At 43.2% G+C, this 15,012-nt stretch overlaps 3 protein-coding genes across 5 annotated transcripts in view; all 3 read left to right on the forward strand.

The window, feature by feature from the left end:
- The window catches only part of LOC126564191 (striatin-4), a 353,049-nt gene extending 342,458 nt beyond the window's left edge, over window positions 1-10,591 (forward strand). Inside the window, exons 3-7 of one of the 3 annotated variants that reach the window (XM_050221157.1) lie at window positions 7,326-7,527; window positions 7,618-7,845; window positions 7,991-8,167; window positions 8,431-8,484; window positions 9,442-10,591. In XM_050221157.1, coding sequence (XP_050077114.1) covers window positions 7,326-7,527; window positions 7,618-7,845; window positions 7,991-8,167; window positions 8,431-8,484; window positions 9,442-10,589 — 1,809 coding nt within the window. In that variant the 3' untranslated portion in view covers window positions 10,590-10,591. Of the gene's footprint in view, window positions 1-7,325; window positions 7,528-7,617; window positions 7,846-7,948; window positions 8,168-8,430; window positions 8,485-9,441 lie in introns of all 3 variants that reach the window. The other 2 variants (XM_050221156.1, XM_050221158.1) reach the window with 2 other exon arrangements.
- Window positions 1-15,012, forward strand: part of LOC126565465 (translocon-associated protein subunit gamma) — a 485,163-nt gene that overhangs the window by 452,079 nt on the left and 18,072 nt on the right. The window lies entirely within an intron of this gene.
- Window positions 1-15,012, forward strand: part of LOC126565236 (protein SCO1 homolog, mitochondrial) — a 379,954-nt gene that overhangs the window by 110,878 nt on the left and 254,064 nt on the right. The gene's annotated exons all lie outside the window — the stretch shown is intronic.

Genomic DNA, 15,012 nt, shown 5'->3' on the forward strand with positions numbered 1-15,012 from the left:
TTATTCATAATTGGTGCCTACCTGCACCACTAATCGCGCAGTCTACGTTTGTTTATTGACTTCCGCATAACTGTACGCCTTCGCAAAAAAAAACCCATACCCTTGTGTATGTTACATGCGTTTATGTTTCTTTTTCACCGGGAGTTAATTTTCTGCAAGTGTCAGAGAGGCACAGGGAGACAAGACAAGACATCACGGCATCACGAGTGAACCGTAGTTGAAATTATTTATTTTTAACTACAAATCCTGCTGCAGTCAGTAGCAGCATTCGGTGCCCATCCTACAACATGGCGCCTATGTTGCCACCGCTTCTTGACACGGGATGCTTCGCTGTGTTGCATACGGGATGTTGCTTCCAACGAGCAGCCGCCGCACACCTTCAAACCATTCTCGGCTGTGTGTCTAAAATTATAAACCCAACTTAATTACTCCCTGCGCGCACGCAAACCTCTATGCGCTGTGTGTGTGTGCTTCCTATTGTTGTGTGTGTAAAACCGAAGGGATCACTTTCTAGCGGAGATGGAACTTCATCAAAACGGATTGAAAGTGTGGGCGGCTACCTTTTTGCCACCATTCCTTTTTCCCCTTTAGCTGTGTCATCTCATTTTGTTGCATCTATTTGTTTGGTGTTGCAATGTGCACCGATCATTAGCATGGTACACAGAAGAGGGTTGCGGCTGAGGAGCATGTGGTGTTGGTAGTGGACCACCAAGCAGCTGCGACGGTTAGCACACAAGTGTTTCCGCCGCACACTTCTTTTCAATATCATGGTCATGACCCAACAGCAGAGTGAACGTGACAGCTCGGGGACGACGGTACAAGAGACGATGGTAGAATTTGAAACTGGCCCACCACCGGGCACCACTCACCCACCACATTGCCACCATGTAATGTAAAACTTTTTCTATGGTAAAGGAATGAAAGTGATGGATAGAAAACAAATCGTCATCTTTTTCAACGTCAACGGGCGTCCCAAGATCATCATCTAGCTCTCAAACGTTGGGTGGCGATTTGTTTTGATGACATCCAATGAACCGTAATTACCGTGGGGACGGGATGGACCAACACCGGTCAGTGAGAGTTAGGATTAAAGTGGCTGTAATGTTTATCACACTGTTTGATGGTGTCAAAATAGATGCAATTTCGTTTTAAACTGAATTTCAATGCAAAGAAAATGAAATGTTTTTGCTGCATGAGCCCGTTATTTTGCGTCTTTTAAACTGATGATAGAGATTGAGCTAGTCGCTGCTGATGGTACGGTGGATGAAATGGTAGTGGTGCCGGTCTTCCCACGACACGACCGGGTTTTGAATCCCGTTCGAATCGTATCCACAAATGCTGGATTGCAAATATCCAGGCACGGGTAAAATCAAGTCAAAGGAAGCCAGAAATGGCCAACAAAGTTCTCTCTCAAGGTTGTAGTGGATAAAATAGAAGAAGAATAGTAACTACTATTCATTACTGATTGAATTGCTGGATGAAGAGCATCAATTTTCTCCTATATTATCGCATTTTGGCTAAACGACCAGTTAAGTCATGTTACTTGCTGATAGCGGAGTCGTCGTACTCATAGTTGGATAGTCCGTCCTCACAACCAGAACCGCTCACGGTCCCGCGCCGTCGTCCGCCAATTCGCTTTCCCGGCCTTGATGGCAGATGATTCCACGCCATCCTCCCACCTCAATCTGGGCCTACCACGCCTCCTCTGTCCGTGTGGACGGCCTAAAAGGACTTTGTAAGCTGGGTCCTCCGGTGCCATGCGTATACCATTGTCAGTCAATCGGAGCCTGGCGAGCCTAATGTGCTGCACGACGGTGAGGTCGTCATACAGCTCGTCGTTGTAGCGGCTCCTCCATTGTCCTTCCACACATACTGGGCCAACGATCCTTCTGAGCATCTTCCTCTCGAACGCAGTTAAGAGGGAATTGCGCAGCTGTAGAATGACCAGCTGGTCGCCAGCATCCTAGTGCGCAACTCTGTCTCCGTGCTGTTTTCGATACTGACTTTTGACCCGAAATATGTGAAGTTTTGGACGACTTCAAATTTGCGGTGACCTAACTGTACATCACCACCATCAACATCTGCCTAGCAGCTAATTGTCTTAATTCTAGCTTAATATTAAGAACAGAGCTAGGCAAAAATGGCTTAGCAAGGAGCTGGGCATTGAAGAGAGGACCTTAGTATGGAGGGAAACACACGAAGTGTAAGGTGAAAATCAAACAAGTGAGACAAGTTAAAGGAGGCTAAATGCACGCAAATGCAAATTAAATAAATAAACTTCTTGTGGCAGAGACAGAGGAAAAACAGTCAAGGATACCTTGCAGAGCAACGTACAATCGTGACATGGCCCGGTCAACAATAGATCTCCAGGGGTAACTCGATACCTGGCTGCAGCTTCCCATCCATGTAGGCACCCGATCTCCGACAGGTCTCCCTTCACCTGATCCAGCTAACGAACTCGCTGTGCTCCCCGACGCCTCGTGCTGAACTGGGGGTCGCTGACGAATACTTTCTTGGCGGGGCATGTGTTCGGCATCCTCATAACATCGTATCCTGCAGGTCTTTGCTACCGTCAGGATGTCCGGTTCTCCGTATAGCAAGCTCGTCGTTCATCCTTCTCCTCCACAATGGTCCAAGACTCGTCGCCATATAGGACCAGATATATCGCGATATCTCACATTTCTTGCGGTCTCGAAGTCTTCTGGATCTCAGCAGACGGTGAAGGCCGTAGTAGGAACGATTCCCCTGCTCAATGCGTCTCCGGATTTCGCTGCTGACATCGTTATCCGAAGTTACGACAGTCGCAAGATAGCAGAACTCCTCTATTACATCGAGGTTGTCAATTTTTCGACAAAATTTTAGAGGTTCTAATTTGTAATTTAAAAAAGTTCCTGCAAAATGGATATGTATTGAAATTAAAATCCATTTTCAATATTAATAGCCCCACATGAACTTAGAATAATTTCGCAGAGTTAAAAATAATCCATGTATGCTATCTTCTACCAACGTTTCCAAATCAAACCTTGATTTTCATGTAACTTTTTTGCTGTTCACCGTGGCGTACATAGCTAACCCCAAACCAACACTGAATCTGAAAGAGAAATCATAAAACCTCGTCGGCACGTCAGAGACAATCAAAGACCGGCGCATCACATATCAATCTATGGAGCTATTGCCCTTTTTTTTCCTCTCCTTATTCCATGTATCACACGGCATCGTGATTGGGGCGGCTCACACAACACAACTCAACGCAACGCATACGATTATTAGCTAACCCGCACTGCAATCAACTCCCCATCATTAGATATCGATCCTGTTGTAACGAAAAGCGAGTTTCACCCAACGATGATGGGTGCGTACCCTCCTCGGGAGAGGAGTCCGGTGTGGTTCGATTTTACTTTCAAAGCGTGAAAAAGTTCGATGAACGCGGATGATACGCTTTTTTGACGCCGACTGTACCGCACTTGAGATAACTCCCCGTTGGTTTTTGTACACCCCCAACGATTCAGGAGAGCTAACAGAAACGCCAAAAACAAATAATGAACTCACAGAGAAACAAGCAAAAAAAATCCATAAAACTGGAGAAAGACTTGTCTTTTTCAGATAAGGTGATTGCCTCCGCCGTTCCCTTTGGCAAAAGAAGATTAGCACAAACGCAAATGTATTCTCGGACGTGGGAAGGTAATACATCATCTGCTTGCTCAAACGAGAGACATCGATCATGGTGTAACTCCAAAGTTGCTCTTTCCCGAAGTTACGAAGTGTTCGCCGATAAGTAGAACATTTTTATGACAAGGTTATACTGCGACTAATCCCTGTGTTGTTGCAGATTGTCTTAGGGGTTTGGCGGAAATTGATTCTTCGATTCGTCTAGCCTAGTTTGCCTGCGAGGAATTGTTGTCCGTCTCGCACAATTTTAGTGTCGATCAGATGCGTTATTATTGGCTTGGGATTTTATCCAATGTCTCTTCCAAAATGTCTAGCGCTTGGTACGATAGCTTGAGGTTCTCAACAGGAAGGAACGCTGTCTTTCTTCTATAAATTTTATGCAAAGATATATTAAATGCAAGCAAATGCACTAAAAAGATTAAAAGAATATCAGAGCAAGAGTATGGACTTTTCTTGCTTAGCATCAGCAACAGAGGATCCAAAGTTCTTCTTTTGATTACAGCCATTATCTGGCTTGGCCCACCTTGCGCTATTATGACCTGAAGGATATCTGTAATTTGATGATAACACTAGCCCCGGATAATGACTTCATCATTCGAGTTACGATATTGTTGTACATTATGCTATATTACGTGATAAAGTTACATATTTACGTACGTTAACTCTTCGACCCTGACACATTAGAATGTTGTCAGCTCAACTAAACACACTTCGAGAGTGCTCAACAAATCATCAGTCTTCAGCAGAACAAACCAAACCAGTGGTGGATGTTCACATCCTTCCTGGTGCCAGATAGGACCAGTCAATGCCGTCACTTGCAGTTCCGGCCAACCGGCCTGACGTTTGTGCGCACAATGTGTAGCGAAACCTTCCAGCACAATTGTGCTTGTTTGACGAGAGCTGCAAGCTCGAAAGAAATAATAGAAACAAACGAAACAACCACAACACGATGATGCAGGAAAGCAAACGCTACAAACAGCTGTGTTGTTATTGTTTATGTGTGGGGGGGAGGGGGGGGGGGGGGTAACGAGTGAAAGTGTGTATTTGGCAGTGTACGGGGTGGGGCTGTAACTACATCACTCTCTGGCCCTCCTCTGACCTTCTTCATACGCCACGGGTCATTATGTATGTTCGATGCTCCAAGTCTTCCCACTCTTCAGTGTTCCAGCGCGTTAGTGTTTGGTGGTAAAAGGTGGAACTATCACCGGGGTGGTTGTTTGTTGTTGCTGGACCATCAGCATTGTTTGTGCGCGTTGTTGGAGAACTGGTACTGGTCTTTTATTTGTCTCTGCTAGCATTGTTGTTGGAGTGTTTGTGTGTGCGTCGTTGCTGTTTTCCTTGTGTAAATTGTCCAACGGAACGTCTACCGAATCTCCGGGTTTAGGGTTTTCCACCAGCAAAAGGATCTGTAATCGGATTCAGCCAGCGGATTGGTTGCTGTTACGTCCTTCGTTCGTGTGTAATCGTCCGTCGCGGATATGACACACGGTTGTAAGAGGAGCACAGTACAGTGTTGTTAAACAAGAGTGATGAAAACTTAAAGCATAGAATTGTGCAACGATTGCGAAACGAATGTTACTACACGCGGGTGGCACTCGTGTATGCTGGCTGGACATTTAACCACCTCCGATCGAAATGGGTTTCTAAAAACGGCAGCGCATAAAATTGTTGATATCGTGTTCCTCGCAACAACGTGTCCTTCGCTCGGCAAATGTGTATAATGGAGCTGAAATTTAATTATCGTAATAAATAGATATATTGCCCATATTCTCGATTGTGCACCCACATATGTAGCGAGCGAAAAAAAAAATGGAAGAAAAATCCAACCACAAATGGGATTTAGTAGCAGGCTAGAAGAGCAGTATGTCCCATTCCAACGGGTCCTTCCGGACGGAAATAGCTCCAGCAACCACAGGGCCAGGACAACCATATTCGCAAGAAGAAGCTTGTTGTCGCTTTTTGTTTCTTTCTTTCTCTCCTGGTTGCATCCTGTCAGTGGCAGAAAATACCACCACCAAGAGGATAATAGTTTGATGACAAGACCATGTGGGTGTTGGTTGTGCTACTTTTTTAAACTTCTTTGCTGTTTTAATAACATTGTGACAAACTAAAAAAAAAAGGGATATTTTTTCGCTATTTGTTCCTCTTGCCACGTGACAGATGAGAGTAAAAGAATAGCAAGATCAGTAGCAGACCGTAAAGGAAACCTTTTAAGGCCACTTTTTGTTCTGTAAGTGGTACTAAAGTTGTTTGGAAAAATAGTTCTAACGTTAAAATAGTTTGTAACGTTTTAGACTATTGTGAAAGAAAAATTGATCTTGTTGAGTTTGATACAATTTTTCATCCGTTAATCTTTCCGTTGTGAACGTTTTGCTTTAGAGCTGTAAAACACGATATGTATCTCTAAATCGTTTTGTTCTCAAACCGATCGGCGGACAGTGGTTTCCCACATGCTAGTTTTGCTTATAACAAGCTCAGTAGTTTGCCTTTTGCTGACGGGAATAAAATAGCAAAACAATAAGATAGACAAGAGGCACGAGAGACACGCAAGCGACAGAATACCCACGGAAATAATTGCAGTAAAACAGACACACTGTTGTATGACATATTTCCGACAGTGCATTGCATTGTTGTGGTTCCGTTACATGCATCACAAGCACAAGATTGTGTGTATCTTGTGATAGACTTGGGACTATTTTTTCACGCATCGCAGTAATTAGGTGTCTTTCACCAATTTTCTTACTTGCTAATGAAGTACTGAAATCTCACCTAATTCTCATCACCTGGTGGCCCAACGTGCCCTAGTGTATGGATTAAAAACAGTAAACTTACTCCAGATGGCTTTGAAAATAATAATACTACAGACATTATTGTGTATGATGATGGATAACTTTTTCACATATTTGCAGTCTTTTGAGGCCTCAGTCCGTCACTTGTTGAGACTCTTCGATCTATGATCAAAGACAATAAATTTTTGCGTTTCCTGAGCAGTTTCGGTTACATGTTCCTGGCGCTCAAAGTTGCCACCTCAGGGTCCTCCGAAATTTATGTCACATAGTGTTCTTTCTCTCTCTTCTTGGCTTAACGAACTACAAAGGGCACGCTGGCCATCTAATGTCTTACTAGATTTTTGCTGATAACACGTAGTTGCATAGACATACCTCACTACGGGGAAACGGGCGATTTGAGCACCGGTCCTATCGTGTGAATACCGGCGGCGTTGTGGACTTACTATCGAGCCCCAGCTTAATCTCTTCGATCTTAAGGCAATAATTTCTTTCCTGGGGTTTCCTGGGTCGTCAGGATTCGTCTCACTATTTTAATTTTCTTCGCAGATGGATAAATCTTTCAGCATGAAAAAATCGTCAATAGCAGTTAAACAGTCGATTAACTGTTGTTTAAATGGAATTGTTTATATTGAAAATTGAGGAATGTGTCTGTAATATTGAGGGATTGTATCTGAATATAAAAGATATATTGTAAATAACGATTGACTGTTGAGTTGGATAGTTGAGTTTTCCAAATTTCCAATCCGAGTGAATTTGAAAAATTTGTTTCATCGTATCCGCTTTTTATGCGCCTATTTAAATTTTCCTCTGTATCTGTAGATCACTAATACCAACAATTTCTCTCTTCTCTCTCTCTGTACCTTTTAGGCAAAAATTGCTGTGCTGGTAGGCGAACGCAAGGGCCAGGAATCCCTCAAGTCCGATCTAATTCGGCGCATTAAGATGTTAGAGTACGCCCTGAAACAGGAACGCGCTAAATTTCATCGATTAAAGTACGGTGTCGATCCACCGATGAACGATATCAAACCGCCAACCGATGAGCCGGGTATTGGAACGGAAGTAGCTCCAGGTATTTATAAACAAGATTGATCGAACCGCGAAACTTAGAAGCAGCAGTAATTAACTGTATCCATGTTTTTGTTTGTTTGTTTATGTCCAGATCCGGAGGTACCTTACAGTTCCGTGTCGAACATTACTTGGCGGCAGGGCCGACAGCTGTTGCGTCAGTATTTGCAGGAGATTGGCTACACCGATACAATACTAGATATACGCTCGAACCGGGTGCGCTCGCTGCTTGGGCTGAACAATAACAGCGAGCAGGAGGAAAACGTCAACCCGAACGTGAACGGTGGGACGGAATCGAACAAGCGTGCCAGCGAGTCACAAGGTAACGCAGCTACTACACACACACTCAAGTAGCATAATCGAACCTCGTAATTCATCGTCGCATGCATATATTGATTTGGTACGGTTAAATATTATACCCGCAGGGCGCCGAACGCCGGCTAAAAAACCATCCTCTGTAACTGAAGCGATGATACTGGACTCGGAGGCGGCGGTCATCGCGAACTTTGAGTTCCTGGCCCGGGAGGATGTGGAGATGTCGGACGACGATGATGTTTCGGACGAGATTGACGTCGTCGGTGACAGCGAGGATACGGACATGAAAACGACCAAACGGAAAGCCAAAGGAAGCACTTTGAATGACGGTGAGTAAAGACGCGCACTGATACCCATTACCTACCAAACTGGCGTTGGCAAGAGTCAATCGTCTCATTCGCACCGTTAAACGACTAGGAAGCGAATAAAATCCGGAACACGATTTTTGCGTCTAAATTTCTCGTACTAAATTGTCTTCTTTAATCTCTTTTTTTCTGGGAATTACATCTCGTTCGGTCGTGTGTGTGTGTGTTCGTTCGTTAATATTCTACTTTGTTGGTATGAATGTGCTTTCCTTCGGATCATGTATCAGATATGGATGCAGAAGCGGATGAAGTAATCAATGAGTTGAATCCATTAACAGAAGGTGAGGATGTTATTATGGAGGACAGTAGTAGCAAAATCGATATCGCCGGAGATGATCTTTATGTTGGTGAGTGATTTCTTTCCGCGGATGGACGAAAAGCTTGGTGTTTAGGGTTTTTGTTTCATTGTTAAAGGACATGTTGCTTTTGCTTTTTTTTGCTGAGGGTTTTTCAGAAGCTTGATAAGGGAGTTACATCGATACTATATGTATCATTGGCGTATTGTTCAATATCGAAATACGGGAAATGCTTATGGAAGTTGCATTTTCTCACTATTTTCCGTTTGTTTTTATTTTCAACTCAGCAGTAAATTATCCATCACTTCGCATGAAGACAATTTTTCCAATTTTACATCGAATATTCAATTTTGAACATTGTTAATCTAATTAGGGATGAGAAATCGCAATCTTTTGAATAATTGTTATCAGAAAAATTAAATCCCTTTAAATCATTCACTCAATCTTTCAAGATTCATTAAAAAAGAGTGATGTATCCAGCGAGCAAAATCATGCTTCTCACTATAGTGAGAAGCATCTGCTAACTGTAGTGAAAAATATCTGTTCACTATAGTGAGTAATGAGATTTTGTTTACTGGATAATCAGAAATGTGTGAGTCATAGCCATTGAAAGGTGAGTAACAAAAAGAGTGACAAATACTCTTTGGGCTGACTTGAATCCATAGATTCACATCCAGGATTAAACTCACTCTTGCTCAGTGTGCACATCTCTACACCCAATTCTACCGTATTATTTTCTGCTTCTCATGTTACTTTTCATACCATGATGGAAGAAGCTTTCGGCATCGACACTTCAACATACTGATCATCTTCAACGATCGTCACAACAATAACTCAGGAGCATAATTAAATTACTGAAGAAATCAAATCGCAACATTCTAGACCATTCAAAACTCACAATACGCCCTTTTGCTTCACGCTTCTTTTCCCAACCAAATGTAGGATACAATAAAACGGGCATGCCACGCCATCCGACGATACCGGGCATAGGAAACGATGAGGAGGTAGATTCGTCGCTCGGCGAGCTGGCACAGCTGACGGTAAACAATGAGACGGAGTCGGCGTACGACGTGTCCAACTCGAAGGAGCCATACCGCAAAACGTGGAACGCCAAGTACACGCTACGTTCGCACTTTGACGGTGTGCGGGCGCTCGCTTTCCACCCGCAGGAACCGGTCCTGATAACTGCCTCCGAGGACCACACGCTGAAGCTGTGGAATCTACAGAAAACTGTGCCAGCGAAAAAGTCTGCTAGTCTCGACGTGGAACCCCTGTACACGTTCCGCTCGCATAACGGTCCGGTGCTGTGTCTGGCCATGTCAGCGACCGGCGAGCAGTGCTATTCGGGCGGGCTGGATGGTGCGATCAATTGCTGGAATCTGCCGAGCTCCAACATCGACCCGTACGACAGTTACGATCCGGAGGTGATGCGTTGCACAATCGATGGCCACACGGATGCCGTCTGGGGATTGTCGGTGAATCATGCGAAAAACACGCTCGTATCGTGCTCGGCCGATGGTACGGTAAAGCTGTGGTCACCTTCGGGCAAGATCCCGACGAACAGTACCACCTTCACGTCGGAAACCGAGGGCATACCGACGTCGGTCGACTTTGTGAAGGATCAGATCGATCGTATCGTGGTGGCGTACAGTAGCACACACTGCATCATCTACGATACGGAGACGGGCAAGCAGGTGGTGAAGCTGGAAGCGAGCCAGGAGATGACGGGTAATCTTGGCAAACACATCAACAAGGTGATCAGCCATCCGACGTTGCCAGTCACCATTACGGCACACGAAGATCGTCACATCCGGTTCTGGGACAATGGTACCGGTTCGCTGGTGCACTCGATGGTGGCCCATCTGGACGCGGTCACCAGTTTGGCAATCGATGCGCACGGACTTTACCTGCTATCCGGTTCGCACGACTGCTCGATCCGGCTGTGGCACATGGACAACAAAACGTGCGTACAGGAGATTACGGCACATCGGAAAAAGTTCGACGAAAGCATACTGGACGTCGCCTTTCATCCCTCGAAACCGTTCATTGCCAGTGCTGGCGCTGACGCCATAGCGAAGGTGTTCGTTTAAAATATCTTTTCCCTCACACCTAGGACCCGTTTTGACCATGTGTTTGTGCGTGCGTGTGGTGTGTACGCGAGGTTAACAGAAAACGAGGCGGTGGAATTATTGACTTCGTTTTGTCAAGCAAAAATTCGTAAGACTAGCGCCAACTAGTACGGTCGCCTATGTGTATGTGTGTGTGTGTGTATGTATGTTTAGTTTTTAAAATTATTATTTCGATATTTAGAGTTGTACACTAAAACTCTGTTTATTTTATCTGAAATTAGACAACTGACGATCGAAACTATAGAAGAAGAAGAAAAAGCAAAGGAAAAACCCTAACCTCTAACAATGATGTGTGAGCACAAGTGCATATGGCTTGGATCCGCCAATGTTAAAAAAGTATCGCTAAGATGGGAATCAGATGAGAAATAAGGATTCGAAAGAAGCATGTACCCCGATGCCGATCCAGCAGGAGTATGGGACACAACCTAGCAAAAGAAAATTGGCAAGCTTAGTGTATCATTTCATACTCCCGCCAACATATGCTATGAGGATATTGTGAGTAATATTGGTAGCACACATACACTACTAAAACATTTTTCTACAAACCTGTCATATCACGATCAGCTGCTATTTTCTGTCTGATGAAACAGTACGATATAAAGTTTTATCCAGCTGCATTCCAATTACCTCTTTCTGGTCTTACCATACAATGTTGTTTCTGTGTATGGTTTAGATTCTCCATATTTAACTGAACCTGTAAAAAAAGGAATTAATTTGCTCTATGTCTTGAGACAGCTTTCTATTCGTTTGCACGATACATTTTCCTGGTCCGAAATTGGATCACATGCACGGACTAGTATAGGAGGAAGAGGGTCCAGGAAGCTGAACTCCTTTACCGAACCGTGATGTATCGTGATGCAGTATAATTTTTTGCGGTAGAAAAACGAGGATTTTCTCATGACAGGATTTTCAACAACAATCGGGATGCGCAATGTTTGTATTAGAACCCTTATGGTGTCTAAAAGCCGGAGTACCTTGAAATTTGGGAACTTTAACTTTTTTTAATTTCTATCGACTATGCTGTTGAAAAACATTATTTAGAAATAACAATATTAAGCTCTCCTACGGTCCATTACTTGAAAGAACTGGTATCCAATTTTACCTGGAACGCTTTTTTTATCTTTTCTATTGGCTTGTTTTCCCAGCTGGATAATTTTTTAAAAAAGCGACTATTTAAGTATCGATGCGTCACAAACACACCTTAATATATATAGAACATACCAACGGAAAAAAAACATGAGCAATAAAAAGATACTAAGAGTTTGGGAACTTTAAACAAAGTAAAACGGTAACTTGTACTATGGAACAGAGAACAAAAATGCCCATCTTTTCCATCACATTCGAGCAAAATTCACATAGACTCAAACATCGTACAAGCGATTGTTGGGTCCCGACTTCTTCTTCTTCTTGGCGTAACGACCTCTAAGGTCATGCTGGTCATCGAAATGGCTTTCTAGACTGCCGACAATACCACGTAGTTGGTTAGTCAGACCTCACTACGGGGGGACGGTCCGGATAGGATTTGAACCCCGGTCCTGCCGTTTGAAAACCGGCGCCGCTGTCGCCTATACCACCGGGCCGCCCCCGGTCCCGACTACAGGTGTTAATTTAGCATTCGATCTTATGTTCTCCTGATTTGAATAACTTACATGAAGATTGAACGACACACCCACACACACACACACGCGCGCGTGCACACGAACCAACACAATATTTTTTGTTTGATTGATTTTGCATTATTCCTACTCTCGATGAAACTACAGGTTAAAACTGCACTTTCATTAAGGAAAATATGCAAACACACACACACACACACTCATAAAAAACAAAAATTAGCGACTAAAAAAAAAACAAAGTATAGTAAAAACAAATGAAACGAAAAAAAAGAAGCAACCTAATGGAATAGGAAATCCTAACGCAACGGAGATTATACCGGATGAAGGTCTCGTCGTCGGAGGAGAACTATGCGTGTGTTTGATATATAATGCATCAAAAGAAGGGAACGAGCAACAAAAAGAGAAAAAGAGCCCTTCCACTCCCAGTACAACCACGGCGCGAAAGAGAAGAAAAGAAGAGCAGCAAACCGATCGTAAACAATGATAATCTTTTGCACTAGAATTGTTAGAATAAAGTAAAATGAGCAAAGATAAAGCAAGAACAGGGTGCAGGCGCAACACATGATGCTGAAATTGATTTGATATTTGGTTGCTGTGCTCCGAAGGAAGCAGGAGAAGGAACGAAGGAAACTCTGAACCCGTATTCAACGGAATACAGCAAAACACGTTAAACAACATGCTCCGTCACTCTCCGTCGTGTTGCAAATAACGTGCTTGCAAGAAGTAGAAGAAGAAGAAAACGATATTCATTAGGAGGGGAAGGATTCACTGACAAAAGTCCTCTAAAGCATGAAGAAAAGATTTAATCTTTGACCCTTCTTTTTAGGCGTATAACACGGATCGAATCGTTATATATATAAAATATGAAAAATGCATGCAAAGTAAAATCATATTCGAGCTGATAATATCCTATGAAAAGAACACAAAATGATTGCGTCTCTACTTACACAAAAATAGGTCCCCATGGAAGGTGAAAAAAGCTGGAGATGTGTAATAATGCTGCACGAATTGCACGATCATTTCTCGTCCGTTTCCGATGTTTCGGAAAAGCTAAGAAATAAAGGCGGGAAAACTAGCAACACAACACACAACACAAAACGGTATATGAGATAATGTTTAGTCGACATTAATGATACGCAATCAGATATGTACAAGCTGCGGTGGTGTATGTGTGTTTGAAAGTTGAGAGGCAAGTAAGATTCTCGTAACGAGCTCGGAAGAACACACGTGGTAGTACGAAACAAATTTAGTGTCGCTAATGTGCGCGCTCGCGCATCTAATATGGATATGAAAATTGTATTTATTTTACTCAACTCTCCTTCTCCTCCCCACCCAAGACGAAGCCCCCCCCCCCCTCCACGCCAGTCCCGCTCCCCAATACAACCACTGCAAAGAAAATCGGAAATATGTTGTTAAAGATTTTGATTTATTAATAAAGTGTAGAATAATTATGATTTCAATCGTTCGTTGTTGCGCAATATTTTTCCCCTTTCTTTTCCGCCGATGTATGTGTTGCTTTCGGTTTTGTTTTGGGATTTTTGTGTTGTTTTATTTTTTCAGGCTAAACAAGAGGCTCCCCGGGGAGCATACAAAAAATTTCAGCGCTGGCCGTTGAAATCTCGATTGTTCGTGGGAAGGTATATTTGCACACCGCTGCTGTACCGGGAAGCAAATTAATAAGTCCAGCAGCAACAAAAAACAAAACACGTATGTCCTGTATATGAAGTGTCCTGTATGTTAGCGCAAATCACAACTACTAAATCACACAATTAAGCGAAACTAACCTAAAGAAGTTCTGACGGGATATGGGAAGTGTGCTTTACCAATCGTCCGAAAAGCAACGCTGCTGTTTGCCGAAAGGATGGCGACCGTGGAATACCAGGGCTCTAGGAATGCTAGGATCGATGCACACACCTAATAGCAATACAGATTTTATATAATGAACGTGTGTAAAGCAAGTAGCAAGAGCAACAAAATTAACTACAAAACGAGAGTGCACGATGGACGTTAGCAAAACCAGGGAAAGAGAATTAAATAATCCATCAACACCCTGCACCATCTGCACGCAACGATGTTTGATGTGCCGCAGTAGTAGTGTGACAAGTAGCCTAGAGACAAAATCTATCGTTAGCAATGTTCGAACTCGAGATCGAAAATGAATGCCACAAGATACTTGCTTCCGGTGGTGGTATTGCGTGCTCCTAAAACGCTCTATCTTTCATGCCACATCCCAGCTGCTGGCCAACAACTATGGTTTCTGTCTAATAAAAAGAACTAAGCAAAAATTAAACACAAACACACCAATCATCAACCTTGTCAGATAGCAAGCGCTTCCGCAGCAAAACAAATTCTACTACTTTAGGATGTTTTACTTAGGTTTCTATCTTTATTCCTTGGTTAAACAATCGATTTTCTATCAGTATTTTTTGCTGAAGTCACTTCTTGTATGAGATGATTATGCAGGTCCTTGCTGTAAAATACGCCTAAAATGGCGAAAATAACACTGAGCCGTAGCTCTTTTGAAATCTCTCAAGCGATAAGCTTCCCTGGACGGCTTTGAACGATTAAGAGGCGAATTCTTGGTTGGTTCTGTCTTTTGAAGAACATGATCTCTGGAACGACAAGTTACGAAGACTTTTGACTAATGAAGCTTTGACTTCAAGATCGTTTAGTGGACTAAATGACAAGACTTATCTAACATTCAAGTTTCGCTGTGGACAAGGTCTTTTGGACGACAAAACCTCTTCTATTGCAAGGTTAAACACTTA

This window comes from Anopheles maculipalpis, chromosome 3RL (genome assembly GCF_943734695.1).
Source record: "Anopheles maculipalpis chromosome 3RL, idAnoMacuDA_375_x, whole genome shotgun sequence".
NCBI classification, from domain to species: Eukaryota; Metazoa; Arthropoda; class Insecta; order Diptera; family Culicidae; genus Anopheles; species Anopheles maculipalpis.